The 25,646-nt window shown below is 43.1% G+C and overlaps 1 protein-coding gene across 1 annotated transcript; it reads left to right on the plus strand.

Annotated features, from left to right (window-relative positions):
- The first annotated feature begins 388 nt into the window (after window positions 1–388).
- On the plus strand, window positions 389–25,348 carry ppfia3 (PTPRF interacting protein alpha 3). Its single transcript, XM_029437692.1, has 31 exons — window positions 389–518; window positions 1,597–2,318; window positions 7,407–7,508; window positions 7,719–7,958; window positions 8,039–8,098; window positions 8,510–8,638; window positions 8,770–8,862; window positions 9,425–9,477; window positions 9,572–9,665; window positions 9,868–10,004; window positions 10,841–10,925; window positions 11,182–11,313; window positions 12,138–12,200; window positions 12,318–12,397; window positions 12,998–13,166; window positions 13,606–13,799; window positions 14,538–14,775; window positions 15,903–16,036; window positions 16,129–16,283; window positions 16,431–16,530; window positions 16,816–16,897; window positions 17,005–17,205; window positions 17,986–18,051; window positions 18,516–18,542; window positions 18,712–18,887; window positions 19,124–19,221; window positions 20,405–20,580; window positions 21,518–21,586; window positions 21,672–21,834; window positions 22,705–22,766; window positions 23,045–25,348. The coding sequence occupies exons 2-30, from the start codon at window positions 1,965–1,967 to the stop codon at window positions 22,755–22,757; spliced, it is 3,723 nt and encodes a 1,240-aa protein (XP_029293552.1). The 5' UTR covers window positions 389–518; window positions 1,597–1,964; the 3' UTR covers window positions 22,758–22,766; window positions 23,045–25,348.
- The last annotated feature ends 298 nt before the right edge of the window (window positions 25,349–25,646 follow it).

The raw sequence follows: 25,646 nt of genomic DNA on the forward strand, positions 1-25,646 counted from the left end.
ATAAGAAATATCTAATCTGATATTTATTAGAGATTTTTTTTTAAATTCTGTTTTCTGTGTTAACAAGCTAGTGCAAAAATAATAATACTATTTTAAATATATGTAATGAAATTAAAATGTTAATGCGTATGTTGAATCGATATAGGCCTATAGGTGGGTTGTGTAATACAGTATATAGGTTAATTGGGTCATTTTCAAACATGCTTGGCTTCGTCATGTCTTCTTAATACATGCCACATTGACATTTGTGGTATTTTGGTCAGACCAGCTGTTTGCATACTTGCACATTTTACTCTGAAAATCTAGACCGGATGTTCCCTGTGTTTCCTAAGTGTAGCTTGACGCAGGAGCTGAGGAGCTCCGTCGCTCCCACAGCAGAGAGAGAGGGAGGGGATGGGGCAGGCTGGTAACCGGGCTGTAACGGGGATAAGCTGCAGCCTCCGTCTCTCAGGTGCTCTGATGGAGTGAACCGGGCAACGATGCGCCTTCACTTCCTTTCTCTGTCGGTCATGGAGAGGGTAAGACACACACATCGTTTGGTGGAGGCTGAAATCCGCTGTAATGCTCTGTACACAGATCTAGCCGTGCGTTAGACCGTCCAGCTGTTTTTATGGGTGGGGGGAGGCAGGGTGGTGTGGGGAGGGGGGGGGGGGCAGTGGGGTGTTGATAGGAAATAGACGCCTTGCAGTCGGAATAAAGCCAAAGCGGCGCACCGTTTTCCGACATTTAGGTTAATCATATCACTAAAAATAATCCAATTGCATGATATCTTCTGATTGAATGTGTTAATTAGGCCTTCATTATTTGCAGCTTGATTGGCACCTCCTACCATGATGTTATAGCGGTGTGGGGCTATCCTGCACAGCCCTACATGCATAAAAATAGGCTGTTTTCCCCCTATTTAAGCCATTTAATTTGTCAAAACAGCAATTAATTTCCCGCCCTGACACACTGAGGATAATAAGCCTACTGATTCACCCAGAAGGTTTTACAGATGGGTTTCCGGAGCCGTAGAAAGAAGCCTATTTCCTCCTGGATACAGCCCGTAATTACAATTCATGATGACACCCTTTTTTTTCCACATGAGTGTATGAAACAGCGCCGCATCTTTCTGCTACCTACAGGCCTGATAATTGTTCTGTATTTGCTTGACAGCGTTGTGTAGGCTGCTGAGGTAAAGCTACCATTCATGACTCATTTCCGTACATCATCCGCATTCATTTTCCCCATTATGACTATGTGGACACTCGGATACATAAAGCCGAGACATGCACTGATGGATGAATTACTCCAGACGTTGAGTATCGCGATGCCAGTCAGTGGAAGAGAGAGCTCTGCTGCAATAGCAATGGTTATTCTTTCTATGAGGTTTGAAGAAACACCTGAGAAAGGTGTGTGTGTGTGTGTGTGTGTGTGTGTGTGTGTGTAGGGATGAATCACATGTATGATGATATGAGAGATCACATATATATATATATATATATATATATAAAATCTTGTTTCCCTCCATCATTTTGTTCCGTCAGATTTAACTCCCATTATTCACACATTTGCCTAAAAATACGTCCTCTCTCTTTCCTTTTCTTCTCTTTCCAGGTTCGTCTCACATCTCAGTGAAGCCTGGGCCGGGGGTCAGAGGTCATCCACCAAACCTGCACTTCTCCCTCTTACCCCTGCACCCCCACTCCAGCCCTCCACCCCCAGCAGACCCTTCACTGTTTCCCTCAATCCACCAAAACTTATCACACATCCTCTTCTCCACACTTTTCTCTCACTGACACATTCACAGAGCTCCCCCCCTGCACGTGTCTCCTGCCTGCTACCCAATCATCGTGACAGGAAAGACTCTATAACCAACTGAGTAACTGTTGGCCGTTTGATGACGAGTCAGTGGTTCGCCAGACGCTACGCTCAAGTGTCCTAGACAGCCTCTCAGATAACGCCTCTCACACCCAGGCCTAAAGATGATGTGCGAGGTGATGCCCACCATCTCGGAGGACGGGCGCAGTGGCGGAGGAGGCTCGTCTTCCCCGGCGGGGAGCGGAGGAGGGACTGGAGGGGTGGGAGGCATAGGGGGCTACGGCAGCAGGGATTCCCGCGGCAGTGGCAGCAGTGGTAGTGGGGGTGGTGGCAGCGATGAGGGGGGCAGCACGGGCAACCTGGAGTCCCTGATGGTGAACATGCTGACGGAGAGGGAGAGGCTGATTGATAGCCTGAGGGAGACCCAGGACTGTCTGGGGACGGCACACCTACGTCTGCGAGACTTGGGCCATGAGAAGGAGTCACTCCAGAGGCAACTGTCCATCGCCCTGCCACAGGTACGAGGACTGAGGGGGTCAGGAGCTGCTGAAACACCTGAAACACCCGAAGTTTTGACGTCACATAATGCTGTTTTAATATTTTAACACTGTAATGTCAGCTCAACTGCTTATAATCCAGCCTCTATGTCTGTGAGAGGGAATTATTATTATACTTAAAGGAATACTTCACCCCCAAAAGGACCATTTGTACATCACTCACCTTCTGTTACCTTGAATTTGTGAAGAAAACTTTCCCGCAGACCTCTGCGGTGAACGAAGAATACAAAAATGGAGTCTTGATAAATAGAAATAAATGGGGGGGGGCCGCGCTTAACAAATGGATGTTTTTTAAATAGGGGTGCTGTTGTTAAACGCAGCATGAACAAATGGTCCTTCTGGGGGTGAAGTATTCCTTAAAGTGTGGCTTCAGGAGTGCACTATAATGCAGGGATACGTTGCACTGCACACATGACTGAAGCATTATCGTTCCTTAAAATATGGGAGATGAGACGTTTGTATTGTTAAGAAGCTGTTTTGATAGAAAGATTGTATTTTATGCTTTTATTAGAGCAGGAAAAAGACCATAAGATATTTGCTGTTAGCTTTAATAGTCTGGGTGAAGGTTGAGATGGAAGTATTGGTAATAACTTTCTGTTTGTTTTGTGGTTTAATATGTTGACTGACACCTGGATGTGTAGTTAAGGTGAACTGCTAGCTTAAGTTCAGACACTAGATACTAGTTTAGGACGTGCATAAAGTCTTAACTGTGGCTCAGGCTGGGCATCACGATCACGTCTAATGAAGCTAAGCATGTTATCTGAAATCTCTTACTTACAGTACTTCCTTTGCACACATCTACATATACAGCGATCATATTTACAAGTATACAATCACACTAGTCCCACAAAATATATATTTTTTGTCATCTGCAACATAAGAAGACCAGATCACAAGATTCACTTCCAGATTGATCCTTGTGAGCAGCAGTGTTAGTGCTGAAGTACTAGAATCAATTTCTTACTGTATAAAAAAGCATCAAATCCAAAATGGAAAGAAAATTAGAGAACTATAGATCTATTGTATTCTCAATCTGACTTCAGTAAAAGTAAACAAGTATCATCAGTAGAATCTTGTTCTGTATCCAAAGTACTCGTAGTGAAAATGGTTCCTTTCACAGTGTTGAATTATTGATGTGTTAACCTGTTAGCAGGGTTTTAATGTTGCAGCCGGTCCAGGTGGCGCTGAGTCTGACTCCTTTATTGTTCTGCTGGGGACTTTAAAGTACAGCAACACAGATGGAAACCATCATATCTCCAACATCAACATCACTTTTCTTTTCTCGCATTAAAACGCTTTCGATGATGCTCCAAATTTGAAGCTAAAATAAGGCTGAGATATGACAGAGATTATTTAAACGTTTATTACATGTTGAATTTAAGTAACTACAAGCAATGTCTCCCAAAATGGAAATACTCATGTACAAATACCTCAAAACTGTACTTTACTGTAGTCAAATGATTTATTTAATGATGCTGGAGGAGCTACTTCAGGGACTGCTGCTTGTAGCTGTTGGTATGTTGTCTTTGAGTTGCAAGTAATGTATATTGACAAAAGCTTTCCTAAAACGTATCCCCAGTTATATATATATATATATATATATATATATATATATAAATATGTATATATATAAATATATATATATAAATATATATATATAAATATAAATATATATAAATATTTATATATATATATATATATAAATATAAATATAAATATAAATAAATATATATATAAATATTAATATATATATAATATATATATATATATATATATATATATATATATGTATATATATATATATATATATATATATATATATATATATATATATATAATATATTTATTTATAATTTATAATATATTTATAATATATATAAATTGAGCAAGGAGATGTGTAGTGTCAAGCTACCCTCGTTGTTTGAATAAGGAAATACAGTCGCAACTCGAGATACGAGCTAAGAATCTTCTTTTTTTTATCGTGCAGATGTCAGAATATTTTTTCTTCTCGATTCTTAGAAGAGTCTGAGGGTTCTTCAAAATATTTTTAGAGCAGCGGTAACAGTTGTTAAACAACCTTCTTGGTTTTTCAAAGATGATTACACTTTTTGGACGCCTAGTTCTGTGATTGGAATGTAATGGAAAGGTAAAACTGGCACCATCTAAAACCTGGAGCTGATGGAAAAATGTTGCATTTGCCCCTGTAGCACAGGAGCCAATTATCATATTATCCCACATCCCAGCGCCCGAGAACTAATCATTTTATAATTCCACTCAACATACAAGGGCCCCATCTCTATTTTCAGGCAGGACTCATTGTTGGATGCCTCGGGCGGCGATAATGCCTCCCTCATTGTTAGTGCCTATTTTTCTCTGTCGTTACGCCTGAAAAATCAAAAATGAAATAACAGACGTAGCAGCGCTGCACATTCTAACGGAGACTGACTGGACATTAAAGAGCCACATTACCTCACCGAGAGGAGATCAATACGGTGCACACATCTGCAGAAACACACACACTGACAGAGGAACACATGGAGCGCTGTGATACATTCTACAGTAGATGAGTTCACCAGGTTCGTCTGTGTGTGTTAGACGTTGCCAAAAGAGAAAAATAGGAGAAAGGGATGGAGAGAGCGACAGCATGGCACACAGAGAGAGAAAAACCTGGTGATATGAAACACACAGAGACTAACAAATCAAGGCTATTTGCATATTGCTGCATACTAATAAGGTGGCTTCTAGAGTCTGTTTTAGATGTGGTGTATCATGACAGGGGGAGATTGAAATGGATGAAGGGGGGAGATGGGGGAGAGTAGAAAAAAGGTGAATGCCAGCACAGAATGATTTGCATCGACCAAAATGCCGCCGCCCGAAAGAGAGAGGAATCTAGAAAGTGTCTGGTACCGGAGGTCCATCTCACTCCATCTTTTACATGAATTAATCCCAGAATTATGATATCCTCCGGGCCCAGAACATGCCATCTGTACACAGCAATTTCCTCCTTGATCCTCCCTACTTCCATTTTTCAAATAAGCTTCTTCCTTTCACGTATTTCTCCATCCTCCCCTATGTCAGCCCAGTGAGCACATGAGTGTAGAAGCTTGTTACAGACTGTACATGCCGTACTTTTGAAAATGCATTTTGGCTGCGAGAGGGTGTGAGGTTTAGGCGCCTGTTTAAGCGCCTGTGTGGGTAAACTGAACACAGAGCAAAGATAACAGCAGCACCGCCGTGCATCAGTGCCCTTTAATGACTCGTTTGCATAAGCAGTTATTTATTTTTATTTTCTTTAAACACACATGATTGGGCACACACGTGGCGGAGGACGGTCGTGTACTGTGTCATGTGTGTATCACGCCACCATCACACACGAGCAGAGAGGACAATCAGTGCATGGGCGAGCGATCGTGCGACAGTATGTGTGCATCTGATCTCGTGTTCAGTGGAGGGCTGCGGTTACAGAAACAAAGACATCATCTCTGCTCAAAGTTAGACTTGTACTCCATGATGTCACTCATCCTCTCTTTGTTGATTTGTTGCCATAGACACCATTTAATTTGACTAAAAGCAATAGATCTTTATCATAACGATCATGTAGCTAACGTCACATTATACATAATTGGATTAAATTACACAAAATCACAACAATTTTACTGGACTGCTGTCAATTGGAAATATAAGACATTAGTGCTGGCGTCATTCCAGCTCCTCTCATGCTCGTTTAACCTCCAGGCGTTTGTTTTAATGACGGGCAAACGCACAGCCAGTCCTGGTTATTGCGCAATTAAACCAATTTCAGGTGCAGCACGTGCAATAAACCTGGTTGTTAGATTTTATATCGAGGCCTAGTTTAAGACTCCCTTTGGCCGTTAAGTGTGAACACTGGTGGATATGGCAAAGATTGTACTGTAGCTGCTGTGTGGAGAGATTTCCTCTTTCAGTTGAAACGTAGCTGCATGTCTGTGCATGTTTGTTTAATGTAATACAATCACTGTAGGTAATTGCGCTGTGTGGGTTAGCGGAAAATACTGGCAGCAAAAGTTACATTCTGCAGTCTTTGTGTGTGTTTACTGGTGTGCTTAGTATCCTTTCAGAGAAATGGCCTACCTCATGCAGAGATGGTGCCATGTAGTTTGGTAACAGCCTTTTTACTGACCTTCTGACTCAACACGTATCAATCAAACAGGGAAGAAATCAATTAAGGAAGCAACGGAGGAAATAAAAATGTTTTACTGACAGTGCAGATTTAATGCAGCGCAGCCATAAGACATAAGACTTGACTTTCTGGAAACAATCACCTCAAAAAAACCCGGCTGTTAGTATTAGTTCAACATTTACATCCCTCTGTCTTAGACTTATCCCTGACGGCTGAGTAAAGATGATACTAACCTCCTAAAGATCTTGCGAGCATCAAGTGCAACAGTCTCCCTGCCCTTCTCTTTGTCAGTGTTGTTGAACACTTACATAATAATAATAATAATAATAAAAGATTGTATTTATGAAGCGCCTTTCAAAGCTAAAAGCAATCTCAAGGCACTAAAGCAATCTCAAGGCACTAGAGCAGATCTTCCAAAAAGAATTTGGAGAAAAACGCTTGAAGAAATGGTGCATTTATTTCTCCTATGAGACAGATCTTTCATAATAATTGTGTGTACCGTGTGCAATATTCTAAATCCCAAGTGATCATTCCATGACTTCATATTTGTTTGCTTTTGTATTTTCTTATTTGCTTACTGTCCTTATAATGTGAAAATGCTCATAATTAAAAAGTAAAAACAAAACAAAAGAAGACTTAAGGCTTGGGAACCTTCCCTCCCCTGCTAGCTTGTTACTAATCCCTCCACCTGTAAAACCAGCCAGCTGAACCAAGTTTTCCCCCGCTCTCCGGAGGCATTCTGGGAAATTAAGGAAGTCCCCAATCGAAAGCAGACAGGGCAGGTTTGGGGAATTGTGTGAAAGTACAGCGCGGATACAGTTTGATGAGTGTTTGTGATCATGACCTCAGCAGCATCCAGTCAATAACAGCTCCCTCTTGTGACCCTGCAGGAGTTTGCAGTGCTGACCAAAGAGCTGAACCTCTGCCGGGAACAGCTGTTGGAGAGAGAGGAGGAGATAGCAGAGCTGAAGGCGGAGAGGAACAACACACGAGTCAGTGCACTTATACGTCTGTTAAACATTATTGTTAGTTAACATCATTAACTAACATTATCTTCTTTATTTATTTGGTTGATTAAAGTTCTGGTCTGATTCTTCTGAAAGAATTCACAGTGGAATATGAACTCTAATCATCTGAGACTGTTTATAGCAGATAAGAAGTGCACTGAGGTTTTATTGTATGTGAACCACATGTGTTTCCAGCTGCTGCTGGAACATCTGGAGTGCCTGGTGTCCCGTCACGAGCGAAGCCTGAGGATGACCGTGGTGAAGAGGCAGGCCCAGTCCCCAGCCGGGGTCTCCAGCGAGGTAGAGGTCCTAAAAGCTCTCAAATCTCTGTTCGAGCACCACAAAGCTCTGGATGAGAAGGTGAGGGAAAGACTACGGGTGGCTTTGGAGCGAGTGGCGTCCCTGGAGGAAGAGCTGCAGACCTCGTCTCAAGAGGTGAGTCCATGTTTCTGTTTCTGTTTCACAGGTTTCAGTGAATTAGTGATGAGTGACGATTCTCCTCTGTGTTGTTTAAGGTTTTGTCTTTAAGGGAACAAATCAAGCGACGGCAGCAAGGACTAGAAAACGGCAAAGAGGTAATGGGACGCCTTCTTAAACAATTTCAGAAAAGTAGACGCCTCATAAAGAAGCTTGTGGTTCACACCAAGAAATCACTTCCTCCAGTAAATATGATGAATCCAGTTAATTAAAGCAGAGATCTGTTAGATGTAATGTTTCAGCATGAATCACCTATAGCCTACTGTTACTGATGACATCCCTGATGGACCTATAGTGCTCTCAGAGGGACGGTCGAAACCTGAAAATACAAACTGAAAGATGAACTTCTCAACCGTCTATAAGAGTCGTTGAAAAGTAACAAGACTGAGAGTCTTCAGTCATGCCAACAGGTCCAAAACTGTAACCACATGAAGTGTAACCCATAACAAGAGATCAATGTTTGCGATGTATTGACACCACTACATCATTACGTGAATTTTCTTATTCAGCGGCTTCCAAACGGACCTTCGTCCATCTTGGAAGACGCAGACGTCGACCGGCAGCGAGAGGGCGAGATAGAGCGACAGAGGTCGGAACTGGGACAGCTGAAAGAGAGACTGGCTCTCATGTGCAGACAGGTACTCGATTCGGAGACGCTCTTATGGTCTAATGCTTTCACCAAAACAAACACAAGCCAGGAGATGCTAACGGACAGAAAATGATGTGTGCTCACTCAGCCTTGTATCCCCACACTCTCACTTCCCGTCAGGTTGGAGAGATCGAGGAGCAGCTGACGTCCGCCAGGAGGGAGCTGGCTCGATCGGAGGAGGCCAACCAGAAACTACAGAGGGATGTGAAAGAGGTGAGACTCGCCGAGCTGTTGACAGACAATAAACCGCCACCATGTGTGTCTGTCGCATTGGCACAAAGAGTCTATTTTGTTCAGTCACAGAAATATGTAACAGTTTGCTATGGTAACAAAGCCATTTGCCTACTTGGCAGCAGCGCCTGTTATTGTACGCACCAGAGCCTCTACACTGTAGCCATGGTGACAGTGCCATCGGTAATCGGCTGATGTGCCGGTAGCTGATTGAAGGTGTGTGGGGCATTTTTCGGGAGGAGGGGCAGTCGAGCCTTCTTCACCTCTAACTGCTTCTCCTCGCTCGCTGCTCTTTTATCTCCCCCCTGCCCTCCCCCCCTGTCTCTGACTTGTGCAACCGCATAAGTGGGAGCTTCTGAAAGCTGTCAACAACTATTAACTAGTCATTATCATTCTTCAGGTACGAGCCGTTCATGCCCAGTGAATTCCCTTTGATGATTTAAACTTGACATTTGCCCTATCCCACTTCCTCTCTCTCGTCTTCTTTGCTTTCTGTTTCTGCATCAGAATCTTAACATACTTTTCTTCACTATAATTCTCCCAGGCACTCTGTCAAAGGGAAGACATGGAGGAGAGAATCACCACATTAGAACGCAGGTTTGTGTTGTCTCTCCGTGAACTTTCTTTGCCTTCCTCCAAAACGCGCTCCGCTCACTGCTCCGTCTGTCTGCCGCTTTGTTCTGGTTTGCAGGTACCTGAGCGCCCAGAGGGAGGCGACGTCTCTCCACGACACAAAAGATAAACTGGAGAATGAGTTGGCCAGCAAAGACTCTCTGTACAGACAGGTGGGGAAAGTCTCTTTCATCCCCGTGTGTGCCCATGTTTCTGCTGTTGATTGGCAGCTTGGCTATGTTTCATGTTGGCACACAGAGCGTGCTATCAAAGTTTCTTCTTCCCCTCCCGGTGGTTTTAATCATGTCTGCTAAACTCTGCAATGTCGTGCTCGGAGTTTCACCTCCACTGCCTCTCATCCTGTTTTACTTGCAGAGCGAGGAGAAGAACCGTCAGCTTCAAGAGCGTCTGGATGATGCCAAACAGAAGCTGCAGCAAACTCTGCAGAGGGCTGAGACGCTGCCTGAGATCGAGGCCCAGCTCGCCCAGAGAGTGGCAGCACTCAACAAGGTGTGTGTGTGCGTGTGTGTGTGTGTGTGTGTGTGTTTGTGTTTGTGTGTTGCGTGCATGCATGTGTATGTGTGTAACCAACCAAACCAAACCAGCCCTGTTAGTGCACTTTTTGAGTTATCTGACAGCCTAGAAGACTGTGTCACTGCATATTTTATTTTTTTATCCCCATACAGTTTTAGAATAGCAATACGTTCACCTGACAGCAGCAATATGTGCATGCATGTGTGCACAGACACAATTGCTTGATAGTGTGTGTGTGTGTGTGTGTGTGTGGTGTGTGTGCGTGTGTGTGTGTGTGTGTGTGTGTGTGCGTGTGTGTGCGTGTGCGTGTGTGTGAAATGACAGATGAAAACCAAATATCTTCATCTAGTGGTGCAAGTACGTCATAAGCAAACGATCTTGAGATGAAAGCCAGCTCAGGGCACAGATTCAGCTCAGCTATTTGATCCTTGGGCGCTCAACACGTCAGGAACTGTACTTCATGCCACATAAAATGCTTTATGACTGACCGATTTAATTGCTCGTATGTTAACCTCCAGCATTCCTGTAAACACAACGTGCATTCATGCCAAAAGAACTCCTCTCCAGGTAGCCAAACCTCCTGAATAGCCACGCTTACTTCTTGCATGTACAGGCAAGACGGCTTCCTTGGAAGGATAAGATGAATGCCCTGTAAGATACAAGCAAACAAAGTTTCCTGTTACGCTGCGATCTGTACAGGCATGTAACTAATTGGTAGACTCGGTCAACAAGCTGTTTCCTTTGTGTTAATTTGTATTAGTGTCGCAACACGGCTCAGGCTTTAACCCCGCTTCCTCCCTCTCCAATCATCCAGGCGGAGGAAGCGTCATGGTAACTTTGAGGAGCGACTGCGACAGATGGAGGCGCAACTGGAGGAGAAGAACCAGGAGCTACAGAGGGTGAGTCATGCTTGCTTCTCCATCTCTCTTTCTCTTCCTCTGTTTTCATCCTCCCCCTCTTTCATGCCGTTCCTTTTGTCAGCCTTCACAAAGGCGCACACATTTTCCAAACCCTCTATTTGACCGAGCACATTGAGATATAAATCTTTGTTGCTCTCAGTCAAGCAGAATGCTTGTTATTAAGTCTCCTCCCACCCTCCTCGCACTCCTTTTTTCTTTTATTTCGCTCTCAACCGTCTCGCTCTCTCCCCCTCAGGCGAGGCAGAGGGAGAGGATGAACGATGAACACAACAAGCGTCTCTCCGACACGGTGGACAAGCTACTGTCTGAGTCCAACGAGAGGCTGCAGCTCCATCTGAAGGAGAGGATGGCCGCTCTGGAAGAAAAGGTGAACTGCTCAGACATAAGCCAGAATTCACAGCAGCTCTTCATTTTGACCTGAACCTCGTAAAGCTGCAGCAGAAAATGTCTCAATCCCCCAATCAAGACCCTAAAGATGTGTCCCTTTTCCCCAAATAAAGTCCTGGTGTCAGGTATGTTCACGCACCTCTCTGCCCTCCAGGAAGTGATCGGTTAAGACTTGAATAAATTCCAAGTTCAAAGCCGCTGAATCAAAACAGCCAGGAATCCTACATCCAGAAAAGTGGTGCAAGGAATGTTTATTTTACAGCTACTTTAAGTACAATTTTTAATTTTGAGTACTTTATAAATCTACTCCACTACATTTCAGAGGGAGCTATTGTACTTTACTGCACTGCATTTATCTAGTTACTACTTACTGTACATACAAAACATATTATCACATTAATATAATGCATTGATACAGATTAAACTTCCCAGCAGCATTTACAACCAGACATTATATTATTACAGTGTTGTGCAGCTGCTTTGGTAAGTGAAGATTTTGAATAAAAACACCATTTGGAGCACAAACTCTTCGCTGTCTTCCCTTTAGTGCATTATCAGCACTTTATTTACATTTTCCAACCATTTTCCCTTATTTTTATTCACCCGAAGCACTTTCTGAGCACAGAGAATGTGGGTTTTGCCTCTTTTAAACGATCTGTTCATGATGATGTTTCCCAGTTCTCCTGTGCAGCTTTAAATAACACAATCCTACATTAAGACCTGTTCAGTGACCCTGCTGTCCAGTTTCTTATTAAGAATATACTTATTTTACAGTAATAAAGTTTCTCATTCTTCCACCTCCAGAATGCCCTTTCTGAGGAACTATCCAACATGAAGAAACTCCAGGATGATCTCCTGGCAAACAAGGTGATCGCGCCTCTAGGCTTCACTCTTAGCTACATTACAGTTCCTTTAGCTGTAAAGTTAAGTAGAGTAGACATATGTTTCCTTTTTTCACCAACTCTGTCTGTTCGCCACCCTCAGGACCAGCTGATAGTGGAGCTCGAGCGGATTCAGCTGGAGTTGGATCAGCTGAGAGCGAGGCAGGGGGGCTCTTATTCCAGGTTTGTCACCATTTAGACACAGACAGTGAAACTCTAAAGAGTCTCCAGCGCCGTCAGCCATGCCTGACTGTAAAGACGGCAGTGTTGTGTCTCTTATCTTGTCAGACATTGTCGATAAATCACTGCATGTTGGAGGCGTTTAACACTGTCAGCACTCACAGGGCTGACACAGTGTTGATATGGACACACACTGATTGGCTGGGTGCCCAAACACACATACATGATCCAACACTTCAAATTGCACTCATCTGCACTTTTTGACACTTCTAGCCTTCTGTAAACCTGTTAATGGGAATATGATGCACTTCACACATTACATCAAAATAAATCACCAGTTTTCTGCACATGTTATATTCTTTGTATTGTTTTATATTGGATGTATTGTTCTTTTTACTATCATATTCTACTATTTGTGGACATTTTGAGTTTATTCTTTAATATTTCTACTGTGCATTTTTTTGTTTTTATATTGTCAGCTGTGTTATGTTTATGTGTTTTTCTGTTTCACTGTAGTAGCCGCCACAATCTTATTCACCCTGTAGGGATAATTGCCATTTCGTCGTACTTTTTATCATCTTTTTTCCTCCTCCGTCTCCCCAGTCGCTCTCTGCCAGGTAGTGCTCTGGAGTTGAGGTATTCCCACGGGTGTGGGTCGCTCCCAGCAGGCTCCACCACTCACCTGGATCCCTTTGGAAACGCCTCCACTGGGAGCATGGTCAGGCTAAGTCATCGGCCCCGTTGGAGCTCCGCTAGAGAGGACTCTACCAAGGTGAGAAACATTCCTAAGACCCACAATAATAAAAACCCAGATTCATTCTCACCCATCTGCATATTCCTGAACTTTAAACCTTAGAAATATCAGTAGCTTTTCTGTTAAACAACAAAAACTGTCCAAATATGCAACAATATCTAGTCCTTAACATCAGGAAATGTGTTCCCTCTGTTTCTCTCTGATCATTCCTGCAATAAATTCAGTTCTGTGGTTCTTTCAACCTCAAAAGAAATAAGCGTTTCTTGCATTTCTGATGGAAGCTAGTTAAGGCTGAGAGAGGTTGTATAATCAACTCTAAGAGGTAGAAGAATGAGGAATGACTTCGAGTTTCTGTCACTTGTAGGTTGATATTACATTTATGATAAAAGGAACATAACATAATTTGAAATTCTTGTTTTTTTCATGGAAGAACTACAGTTCAGCTCTCTGTGTGCAGTACCCAGACTGGGAGAGCGGGGCTCTGCTGGGGACTGGGTTCGAGCCGGGTTTGGATGTGGGCTGCTCAGACGACGAGGACGACGGGGAGACTCTGTTTGGCTCCGAGCTGATGTCCCCCACTGGACAGACGGACGTGCAGACCCTCGCCATCATGCTGCAGGAACAGCTGGAGGCCATCAATAAGGAGATCAAGTAAGGAAGCTGGGAGGGAAGTTATGAAACACCTCTCAACATAATACAGTCTGATACAACACCAACACATACTACAGCCTCAAATATAAACATATTAGCACTTCTCTCACGCTGAAGAAAAACTGCAGTGGTGGAAGAAGTATTTAAGGACCAGTAGCGATGTAACTACAAGCCTCTATTTAAGTAAAAGCATCATCAGCAAAATTGACCAAAGGTAAAAGTGCTTGTTCGAGCAGCATTTTCCTGTTGGAGTCAGAGTTAGTTTGAACTACTAGCTATTTTATAGGCTGCTGAGGCAGATTTAGTTGACTTTGGAAAGAGCCAGGCTAGATGTTTCCCCCCGTTTCTAGTCTTTATGCTAAGCTAAGCTAACTGACTGCTGGCTGTAGCATCATATTTATCATACAGACATGAGGGTAACACTTTCTTTGGGTAGTCCACCTACAAATAGTTTCTTGAGTATTTGTAACGTTTCAACAGCTTTTTAGTTGAGAATATTCTGAGCACATGTAGGTATGTTCACATGTTCTATAGATAATCTGTTTATCTACAGACACAGCTAACAGTTGATCCGTTGACTCAACTAAAAAGCTTCAAAATAAACTATTTGTAACATTTCCAAAATGTGGAACTATTCCTTTAAGTCTATCCTGATCTGTTTATTGTTGGATGATCTTTACTTAAGTACAATCTAAATGTTTCAGTCCTCTTTTTCTCACCTTCCACTTTCAATCCCAGACTAATCCAGGAGGAGAAGGAGAACACGGAGTTGCGGGCCGAAGAGATTGAGAACCGGGTCAGCGTGGCTTTGGACAGTCCGCCCATCCCTCCGTCCTCCCTGGGGAGAGACAGCACAGGACGGGGCTTCATCCCCTCGTCCATCACATCCTCCACCCTGGCCTCTCCCTCCCCTCCCAGCTCTGGACACTCCACCCCTCGCCTGCCTCACTCCCCGGCTCGCGAGACTGATAGACAAGTACGGCTTCTATTCCTGTCCTGTGTTAACCTTTTTTATCATGCCTCTCTATCCCATCTCCCTGTTTATGCAAGCAGCTCCTCCAGACAGTGAGTCATGTAAATAAAACACAAGTAAATCATGCAGACAGGGTCAGAGAAGTTTGGTTATTCTTTACCAGCAGCATGTTACATTGGGTAAGATTGATTCACGTGCTTGGTAGGATGGCATGATGGATGGTGCCAGGCACGGCGGTTGCAGCATTTCCGAAATGGCCGGATTTCAAAAAATGAACGTCAAACATGCAGTCAGCGGTGAGGTGGAAGTGATGATACTCATGTGGGAGTTCAGAACAGAATGGTTCAAGTTATGAAGGAGGAAGATAAAAACCAGCTGAGGACAGTAATGGAGCTAAAAACAACAGCTCCCGTCAAAAACTCAAATGTGACGGTAACGTTGAGTTATAGTGACCAAAATGAGACAGAAGTCAAAGGTCAATGGGTACACCCTGTCCCACTTTCTATGTTTAGGGTTGAAAGTGGGAGTAAAAGCAATAATTGTTGGACCCCGGATAATTACCAGGCGTAATAACAGTTTTTGGCCGTCGACATCTTGACACGAGAGGTGGAGCTTTTTTTGTTCCGACTTGAAGAGGCGTTCACGGGAATTTCCCAGTCGGGATTAGTTGATTATTCTGTCAATACGTGAATGCATAAACATTACAGTACACTGGAGTTATACTGGGGTGCCAAACGTTGTTAACACTAACACATATTTAATCAACGGGCAACTAATAACCAAAGGATTTCACAATCTACTGGATTGCATTGGCGTGCAGGTTATTAATACTTGTTTTGTTTCTGCTGCTGGTTTACCGTCCATGTTTGTTTGTGTAAAATAATACACGATAATTGCCTCTCAAAAATATGTGCGGAGGTGGTGGAACAAATCTTTATGTGTGTGGTTTGTCTTCAGAGAGACATTACTTTGGTTGGAAGATTAGTTTAGTTTGTAGCCTGAAAGAGTTGGTCTACTTTGTGGTAAAAGTATCATTTCAAGCCATCCAGGTTTTTAATGATTCAGCTGGAGAAATGTCTCCAAGCGCTCCATGTTTTTATAAATTGCTCTTTTTACGTTTGGTAATTCAGAACAGCAAAGATGATGACCGGTCCCTCGCTCTTCTTGACTCGACGCCTCCGTCCACTCCTCGCGCACTACGACTGGAAAGGATGACCCTCACCCATCCAGGAGCAATGCTCGATGACCCCCGGGAGTTTCGCAGGTAAGGCAGCCGCACATTAAATACATCAAATACAACGGTTTAATCCTCATCGGGCTTTTCCCCCCCTTAGTGATTTCCTTTGTCCCTTCCAGTCTCTCGGCAGATGGCAGCAGCTCCAACAGCAGCCAAGACTCTCTCCACAAGTCCAGTAAGAAGAAAAGCATCAAGTCTTCCATCGGTCGGCTTTTTGGGAAGAAGGAGAAAGGAAGGATGGGCCAACCTGGGCGGGATGGATCATCTTCTCTTGGTAAACAGATGGAGGATAACTCTGACTGTATATCAGTAATCCACACTGTCAGCATCTTCTTTTAATCACTGACTCAGTGATGCGAAGTATTCATATCTATATTATCTTTCATTCTTGTGACCTTTGACCTCACTGTGTCTCTTCCAGCATCTACACCCTCTGAAGACATGGCCCCTGGAGACCCGATGGGGATAAACAAGTCTGGGACTCTGGGTCCAGCAGATAAAGACCGTCGCAGCAAGAAGAAGTTTGTGAATTATGTCCCTATTTTTGTTGGTTGTCAGAATAAAGTGGCAATGAGCGCCGTCATTTTCCCAGGAGATCGTAGCTGGTGGCAGACAGAATTGCAGAGTGAAAGCGAGGCTTATAGGGAACCAATGGAAACGCTGATGCTCTCATTCTACAGCCATTACATTGTGCATTTCATTTACCTCCATAAGGATATGTTTGACCAAAAGAAATTGTCTATTGCCACATATTTTGATCTCTCTCTTGAATAGCGCCAAAATGTAACTCTTCCTCTTCTTACCAGGCATGAGCTACTGGAAGAAGCATGTCGCCAAGGACTTCCCTTTGCATCTTGGGACGGACCCACCGTTGTTTCTTGGTTGGAGGTACTGTGCCATCACAGAAACCTAAAGAGTGGGAGATAATAATTAAAGAACGTCATTTGAAACCATATACCATTTATCTATATAATCTGTGGTCTGACTCCCTCCAGCTGTGGGTGGGAATGCCGGCGTGGTACGTTGCAGCCTGTCGCTCCAACGTGAAGAGTGGCGCCATCATGGCCAACCTGTCTGACACAGAGATCCAGAGGGAGATTGGCATCAGTAACCCGCTTCACCGCCTCAAACTGCGGCTGGCCATCCAGGAGATGGTTTCACTCACCAGCCCCTCTGCTCCGGCCAGCACCCGCTCTGTGAGACTCACACACATTTAACACACTCATGTGAAATTATGACCGCAAACGTTCTCAGGTCGTAAAGCCTTCTCCATGCAGAGCATAGAGCAGGCGGATAAGCAGTATGAGGTACATGTTCAACCAGGTGTCAGTTGAAATGTTAATGATCCCTGTTTGGAGACTTGCAGCAGAAACTAATAATAGCATTCAGAAATAAAAAACTGACATCAAATAGGTATGATGTCAGGACATGGTCATGAGTGTATTTCCCTCAGAGAATGACAGTAAACTCCACTGGTGGTGATAAACAAAACTTGGCATAGAGGCTACATTTTCTACAAATGTTGCCTTCTCACACAGCGACAAAGACGAACCAGATGTTGAAAAATGTAGTAAAACTGTTGCACGCACATGCATTTGTGCTTCTGCGTTTTATGTCTCCTGTTAAAAGGAAGATAAAGTCACAAATATCCAAAAGCCATCTTCTACTTTGGAACAAATGGCCTTGGCTTTCCCAATCCTTCGCTTGGCTTTTGTATTTCTTTACAGCAGGAATCATATTAATGTGTTCACTCACTCACACAATTCTGCTCGACAGATTTCAGTTTACGTAAACCGGTTGAACCGCTTGTTCATCAAAATCACCATGGCGATGAGAAAGCAGTCTGCTGCGGTGGTCGGCCGACGTCTTGTGATGTGGCTTTTTTCTGTTGCAACAAAAGCGTTGAGTCGGTTCTTTAGGCAGGCAAGGCAATATGTGGTTTTTATCTCACTGCTTCACTTTTCTCTCGTTCACAGTCGACCAGTAACGTGTGGATGACCCACGCAGAGATGGAGACCCTGAACGCAGCCACCAAGCCTCCGGTTAGTGCCCCTGCTGTCCTGTCTCTGTCTCTTCTATGTGTTTCGTTATTATTTAGAATTATTTTAAGCTTCTCGTCCGGTCTGAATCATGTTGATGAGTCTCTCCCCTCTCTCCCTTTTCTCTCACTGTCTCTCTCTATTTCACTTTTTGAATTTCTACCACTTTATATCTCTTTCTTTGTGGGCCCAGGACATAGTGTTGAGCATCTTCTTCACTCCCTCTGGTTGCTGTTTCAGTGTGAACTGCTTCCAACTAATTACCCGTTCACTAACACACTATTCCTTCCTTTTGTCCTCTTCTCCTGCTGCCGCTGCTGCTGCTCCATCCTCTGCTTCTCCTCCATCATCTCTTTATCTCTCCACACTGCTCTTGACCCCTGGTCCCCTTTCTCTTACCACCTCCACATCACTCTCTCTGGCTCTGTCTCTGTCTGTCTGCCTCTTCTCTTCCCTCGGCACTGCAGGAGTTCAAAGAGTTCAGCTGGGATCAGGTAAGGATCAACTGACAAGTCCGAATTAACACAACGTGATGCATATTTGTCATTAGTTATATCTCTAGTAAGACTAACCGCAGTGAGTCATGAGCTGCTGACCTGCACTAGCATCAGATATGAAGCCGAGCGTGAATCAGCGCTGATCATCTGTGGTTGTCCCCTCCAGATACTGGCCTATGGCGATATGAATCATGAGTGGGTGGGCAACGACTGGCTGCCCAGCCTGGGCCTGCCACTATACCGCAGCTATTTCATGGAGTCCCTGGTGGATGCCCGCATGTTGGACCACCTGACCAAGAAGGAGCTGAGAGGACAGCTCAAAATGGTGGACAGCTTCCACAGGTAGAGCTCGGCTCTTGCGTGTTTTCACTCTCTGTATTTAGGTGTCACATGACGTGTAGGGAGACTTCCTGTTGTTGTGACACTGCTCAGGTGTGTGTCTCCAGGACCTCTTTTAAGTTTTCTTTTTAAAGAGTCCCGGGGTCAAAAGTGTTGGATTGTGTTGATGCCTTTTTAGTCCAGATGAGTGGAAACACACCCTCCGTTAACCCGCTTCAACCCTCTTTGACTTCTCCCAGGGTCAGTTTGCATTACGGCATCATGTGCCTGAAGCGTCTGAACTATGATCGCAAGGAGCTGGAGAGGAGGAGAGAAGAGAGTGTTCATCAGAACAAAGGTGAGCCCCTTTTCTCTCGGCCATCATCTCAGTATGTTTCTCTGACCCTGTCAACCTCACTTTGAACTATATAAACCCATGCAGCTATATCCAGTTTCATTATTTACACAATTTTTGCTATTATTCATTTTTTATCAAAGCATATTATTATTACACAGTATTACTTTGTCACTTTATGTATTTATCTGTTAGACTTATTAGTCAGTTAGTTATGTTATGTATTGTTCCATGCACAAACAAGTAACGTCTTAACATTTCACTGCAAACTAATCATTTCGTCTCCTGCTGCAAGCTAAACAAAAACAAAAGCTTCATCTATACAGAAGAACTCATCAGGAATGAGGGACATGTTACTAAAAGGTGTATCCCTTCAATCATCATATAATAAACAATACAAAGTGTCCTGTACACAAAGTAGAATACAGATCATGTACTTTAACCTCACGTTTACAAGGTTTCATTTGAAGAGCTGCTTTATTAACATTAATAGAGAACAGTATTGGTGCCCGGCCTCCCACCAGATTGTTGTTTATTTTATGTAAGTATTAATAGTGGCAGCTGCAGTGCCACTTGCTGTACTACATCTCTTAAACGTACGTGGCAATAAAAATAGAAAATAAATTGTTTCCCAAACTCAATAAACCGTAACATTCTTTTACTTTCTCAGGATTTGGACCACCCCTTATTTAATGCTCCCTCTCTTCATACTTAGAAGAGATTATAAACTGTGCAATTTGGCTGGATAATGATTAGAAATGTTATAAATGTCAACAGGCGCAGTCATTAAACGATCCCGTAAGTCTGCCTCTCCCACCGCTGTGCCTTGGAATACACATGTTGTACATTTACAGCGAGTTTATCTTGGCTGATTGCCTCACAGAAGAATTCCTTAAGTGATGAATTGTGTGAGTTTTGGTCTTTTCGAATAATAAGCTTTACCTGTCAGAGAATAAATAAGTGCAGCAGGAAGATTTCACAGTTTCTCTTGATCACTCATCAGACGTTAACAGGTCATTTAACCTTCTCAGAAGACCATTAATGAGCCTGCATGTTTCATCCATCTTGAAGTTCAGGAAGTGAGCAGAACGTTAGGAAACCTGATCTGATTCTAAAAACGGTATGCAGATGGGTGCCTCCTCTTCACCGTCTTCTTCTTCTTCTTCTTCTTCTTCTTCCCTCCCAGATGTGATGGTGTGGTCCAATGAGCGTGTGATGTGCTGGGTGCAGAATATCGGTCTGAAGGAGTACGGCGACAACCTGCGCGAGAGCGGCGTCCATGGGTCTCTGCTGGCTTTAGACGACACCTTTGACTACACTGACCTGGCCCTGCTGCTGCAGATCCCCAATCAGAACACACAGGTATTGTATGAAGTGGAGTTAGTGCTGTAGTGGGGAGAGAAGAGAGTGTTACGCACGTAAAGACCTCCAAGCATGTTTTTTAGATTAGTATTTTTTTGGCATTTTCTTTTTTTAATATATTTGAGTGTCGACTAGAAACATGGAGAGATGTGCCAAGCCAGAATTGAATCATCAGCGTTATGGTTATATGGTATACACACTAACCGTTTGACTATTGGAGCGCCAGCTTTAGTTTGACCACATATGAAATGACTTCAATTACCTGGTTAAAAAAACTCACACTTTCTTTCAGCTTAAGTTGCTTATTGGACAATGATTGGCTTCCAAACTAATTGTGACGGCGTAAAATCATCAAACATCCAATTGTTAAACTGAGATTAAAGACAAACTCTGCACATACACTATTTTGCACAGTGATGAAACATCCAAGTGGAGGAGGACAATATATAGGACAATTTCCTTTGCCGAACGAAGGCTTTACATCTTCTTAACTTTATTCTTTTATGCTTTAAAAAGCGTCTTTAATAGCATTAAATTATAATTGTAGCCTCTATTTATGTCAGCAAGGCAGATTAACTTTTGTCAGGCTTTAATAATATTTGGGATAATAAGTGGGGGGTTTTGTCATAAAGAATACATAAGTCAAATGTCCTTTGATCTTATATGTATGATATGTTTCCAGGAACCTTCGTTGTATTTCTCTGCATCATTTCCTGGCTCCAGCCTGCGGTCTATAATAAAGGCTTTAAATTCCTGAACAATACTTAACAGTAACAAGCCTCTTCTGACCCTTTCCAGTTCCAACTGCGCTGGTTTAAAGCAGGCATGATATTCAAACATGAACTAATGAATGGCAGCAAAGCACACCCGTCCTGAAAATGTGTCATCTGCAAAGTCCAAACGAATCTCAAAGCTCTGCGTCACCTCTCTCCTGCAGGCCAGACAGCTCCTGGAGCAAGAGTACAACTCCCTCCTCTCCATGGGAACCGACAGACGACCTGATGAGGTCAGCGTGCTAAATCAGCCCAAAGAAATAAGAAGAAAATACAGATTTGATGAAGTGATGTTCACACACTTTGTCTTTGTGGCAGGATGGAGTGAAGACGTTCACCCGCTCGCCCTCCTGGAGGAAGATGTTTAGAGAGAAAGACCTACGGGGCGTGACCTCCGACTCCGCCGAGACCCTGCCTGCTAACTTCCGTGCCTCAGCCATTTCCACGCCCTCCGTTACCCTGAGAAAGGTTCAGAGTGATGGTGAGTACGAACCGTGACCTATGACCCCTTCGCTCTCATATTCACATTTGCGCGGCTCCTCCGAGCCCTCGAGGCGCGTCTCAATTTAGACGATGTGTGAAGACCTGTTACTCTATATCGCGCCGCTCACATGAAGAGCATGACAGGAGTCAGGGCAAAAGGTCTATGTAACCTACAGGGCTGAATACCAAGCACTTAGAACAATTAATTACCCACAGTGCAATTAATATAACTACACACAGATCATTCATATATTTGTATATATTTACTGTGATTTTTTTTTTTTTTAATGGTCCCCGAAAAGAACATAAAAAAAATAAAACACTAGTGTGCAGGATTCAAAACCACCAACAGAAAAGAAAACCAAGGAGGGGAAGAGGCAGAAGGATAACCTGAATTATTTTGGGATATTCTCTGAAATGAAATGTGTGGAATTCCTTTTTTAGGATAATCTGAGATTAAAGCCACACATTTCTGAGAAATAAAACTTGTTTTTTTGTTGTTGTCAAGAAACCACATGGCTCGAGTTTGCGAGGTTGGATCAACCTCATCACCAAAATGAGCCTTGAACAGAAACACTTTTTCTCAGCCATGTTATTTAAGATGCTGCAAATGCACAACCAGAGTCGCACGCAACACAGCAGTTGGTTGTTTTCGCGCTACTCTGCCATTAGTTTGGCCGAGGAATTTTCTCTTTCCTTTAGCAAAGGAACAAGCAATAACAAGAAACAGACGCTTCAAAGTACAGAGGAAGACTATTATCCCTCATTCCACTTCTTAATAGGAATGCCTGTGGAAGGTCAGTGTTGTTTAAGGCACGCAGTAACGATAATGACCCCGTCTGTGTCTGTTTCCCGCTCTCCTACACAGCCAGCTCTGGTGCCCGGGGTGAATCTGCCTCAGTGAGGACGTACTCCTGTTGAGGGGCTGAGGTGAGAACACACTTTAATTTAACTGTCGAGTACTGTTTAAATCCATGGGGTTTTATCTGTGTGGTGAGGCAATGCCTTTCACATATGCCTGGCACATTTCTTTCAGCCTCATTGTTTTATGTATTTGTTTGTTGAGGTGGATCGGTTTGAGCGTGGGAATTTAGGTGTCAGTCCTCCTAACATCTTTAATTAGTGGGTTTGGTTTGTGGGGATTTGGGCCGACTTGAATTCAGGCCACGGAAGCAATGATGTGGGAATAATGCTCTTTCTCTCCTCAGGGCGCTGACTGGATTGGGACTAGAGGATCCTCTCGCTCGTCCACGGAGAAAGAAGCAATGAATATAACCATTTAACTTAAAAATAAATCTATCGGTCTGACCATTCTGCAATAACAGAAGCAAAGGAATAAAGGGGAAAATGACATGAAGAATGTATGAATGTATTTTCCGACCAGACTTAGAAGGTTGAATGGGATCAGCTGTTTTCTCTCTTTGTCTCTCTCTTCCTGTCGTCCTGTCTTTGCTCTTCCTCTCTCAGAGTGACTGTGCTGTGGGGTTGATGTATAACGGAGGTGCAACACCAATGTTGGGTCGGTTTGTGCCGGTCGCGCAGGTTTCCCCCTCTCTTCATTCCTGTCGGAGTCTGCACACAGTCAGCAGAGTTGGCAATATCAGGGCTCATTTTCCTACCTTCAGAGGAAACCACTACTTGCTGCCATTTGTTCTCTTACAGTTTGAAACAACAACTAAACGTGTCGCCTTATAACTTCTGCTCATCAACAGGTGTTTTTAAAGAAGAGCCGGGGCAGAAGTTAACCTCACCGTAAAGTTTAGATTTAAATTAAAATTGTAAACTGATTGGGGGAAATGGCCGGATGGACATAAACCGGTTTCAACTCCAAACAACACCAGTGTTCTCCTTTCTGCTCACGGTGTCCAGTGTCAGCCATGTTGGCTCTATTGTCGGCTTCTATGGGCCCGTCAGAGGGGACCGAGTGTCCCCACTTGGTCGGAGTGGTGTAGTAAAACACGTCCGAGTTCAGACCACTGTTTGTCTCCGACCACATCACAGGGACCCTCCTCATGCTTTGTCTATTGGCACCTTGAAAGCCGATAGGCTGAGTAATCTCTTTTGAAGGGACCCCATTATAGAGATCAAAGGCACAGAGATGGATGGGACAGGGTGGAGCGAGGCCACAGAGGCATCGTGTTCATGATGTCGATGGCAGGAAATCCATAAAGTTAGTGTTGGTTCCACTTTCTGAAAAGGCGTACTTGACAAAGAGTTAATAACTCTGACAATTTCTTTTTCACATGAAGTTCAGTTTACCTGTCATGAGTAGATCTTCTCAGCCTGTAAAAACAGTTGTATGATGTCTTCTGTGGTGCTGGAGGAGTTCTAAGACACTACTTAGTTGCATTATGGGAAATGTAGGATCCAGCATTTTTGGTGCTTTTTACTAGGAAGTAAAAGGAAGTGAGTCAGCCCTCTTTGATCTTCTCCAATTTCTTTTTCGTATCTGGGAGTCTCGCAACTTTTTCCATGTGCAATACTAACATGATTACAACATCATTTAATACATCATTTATTAATACTTTCTAGATAAGTATCACATAATTTACCTTATGGGGAAAAAACACGATATCACAACATTATATTGACATTTATAACTGCAGAATTTAGTAGCTAAGTATGAGGAACTTCATGTAAAGAGTCACACGTTAATAATGAGACGTTAGATCTGTGGTCCAAAATGCAGCTTTAGTCATTAATAAAAGATATTTCCTGAAGTATATTCTTATTAGAAAGTGGTACCAAAGCGTTACATATATTTAGGAAGGCATGACATTGAGGTCAGACTCCTCACTGGCCCTCCACAATGTCGCACTTCATGACTTGTAATCATCAGCTCAGGGTCTTGGGTATTCCTGATGATGGCAGAGAGACAAAACAGCGACTCACAGGGAGGAGAGAGAGAAAAGAAACTGAAAAGATGGACAGAAGCCGGTCATTTTACTGCACACACACAAGCCATAACAGTAACCAAGAGCTCTCTGGAGGGTGAGAGCAGAGAGAGGCAGGGAGAGAGGGCGAGCCCGAGGAAGCCCAGGAAACAAAACCTTTAGCCTCTGTGTTTACGATGCATGTCAAACAAACGACAATGACCTAAAAACGTTTTTTTGGTGGTGAAGATGATATGAGGTGTCTTTAAAAAAATATATATATCTGTATGATAAACCTACAGGGGTTGGGAGCCTGGGGATCAATTTGTAAAATGTGTGTATTTTTTTCAGTTGTATTTTTTATTTTTTACGATATCTATTTATTTTCTTTAGGTATGTATTGGATAAATGTATGTATATGTTCGGTTCCTTCTTGACTTCATTTGAACTAGTTTTAAAAGTAAATATGAAATATTGAAAATGGTCATTCAAATACGCTACTGTATGTGCACATTTTGAGAACAAATTGTGCAATGATTTAACAGATTTCCATGATAAAAGTGATAGTAATACAAATTGAAATATCATCTGGAAAATAAACTGATGATGATGATGATGATGATGATGATGATGAAAATGGTGATGTAAAAGAAAAAAGAAAATAAAGCGGTCCAGGTGGATCTGCTGATCATCGCAAACTTCATTCTCAAGTTTTCTTTGCACCGTAGATTTGTTTTATTCTTTCCCTTCTGCAGGTACTAAGTACTCAACTGCTTAATTATAATTTAATACTTGTACACTTTACTCCGCCAAATATTGCACTTTATACATCCTACATTTCTTACTTCCCTAATAACTTTGCAGAGTAAGATTTTGAACACAAATGTTGTAATGGAGTATTTTTAAATGATGGATTTGATAGTTTTACATAAGTAAC

This window comes from Cottoperca gobio, chromosome 8, assembly GCF_900634415.1.
Source record: "Cottoperca gobio chromosome 8, fCotGob3.1, whole genome shotgun sequence".
In the NCBI taxonomy this organism is placed as follows: Eukaryota; Metazoa; Chordata; class Actinopteri; order Perciformes; family Bovichtidae; genus Cottoperca; species Cottoperca gobio.

Bases quoted from the DNA above. Each gene is read 5' to 3' on its own strand.
- ppfia3 (XM_029437692.1), top strand. From the start codon at position 1,965: ATGATGTGCGAGGTGATGCCCACCATCTCGGAGGACGGGCGCAGTGGC. The intron at 7,509-7,718 runs GTCAGTGCACTT...ATGTGTTTCCAG, and splicing joins CGGAGAGGAACAACACACGA to CTGCTGCTGGAACATCTGGA. The intron at 16,284-16,430 runs GTAAACAGATGG...TGTCTCTTCCAG, and splicing joins GGATGGATCATCTTCTCTTG to CATCTACACCCTCTGAAGAC.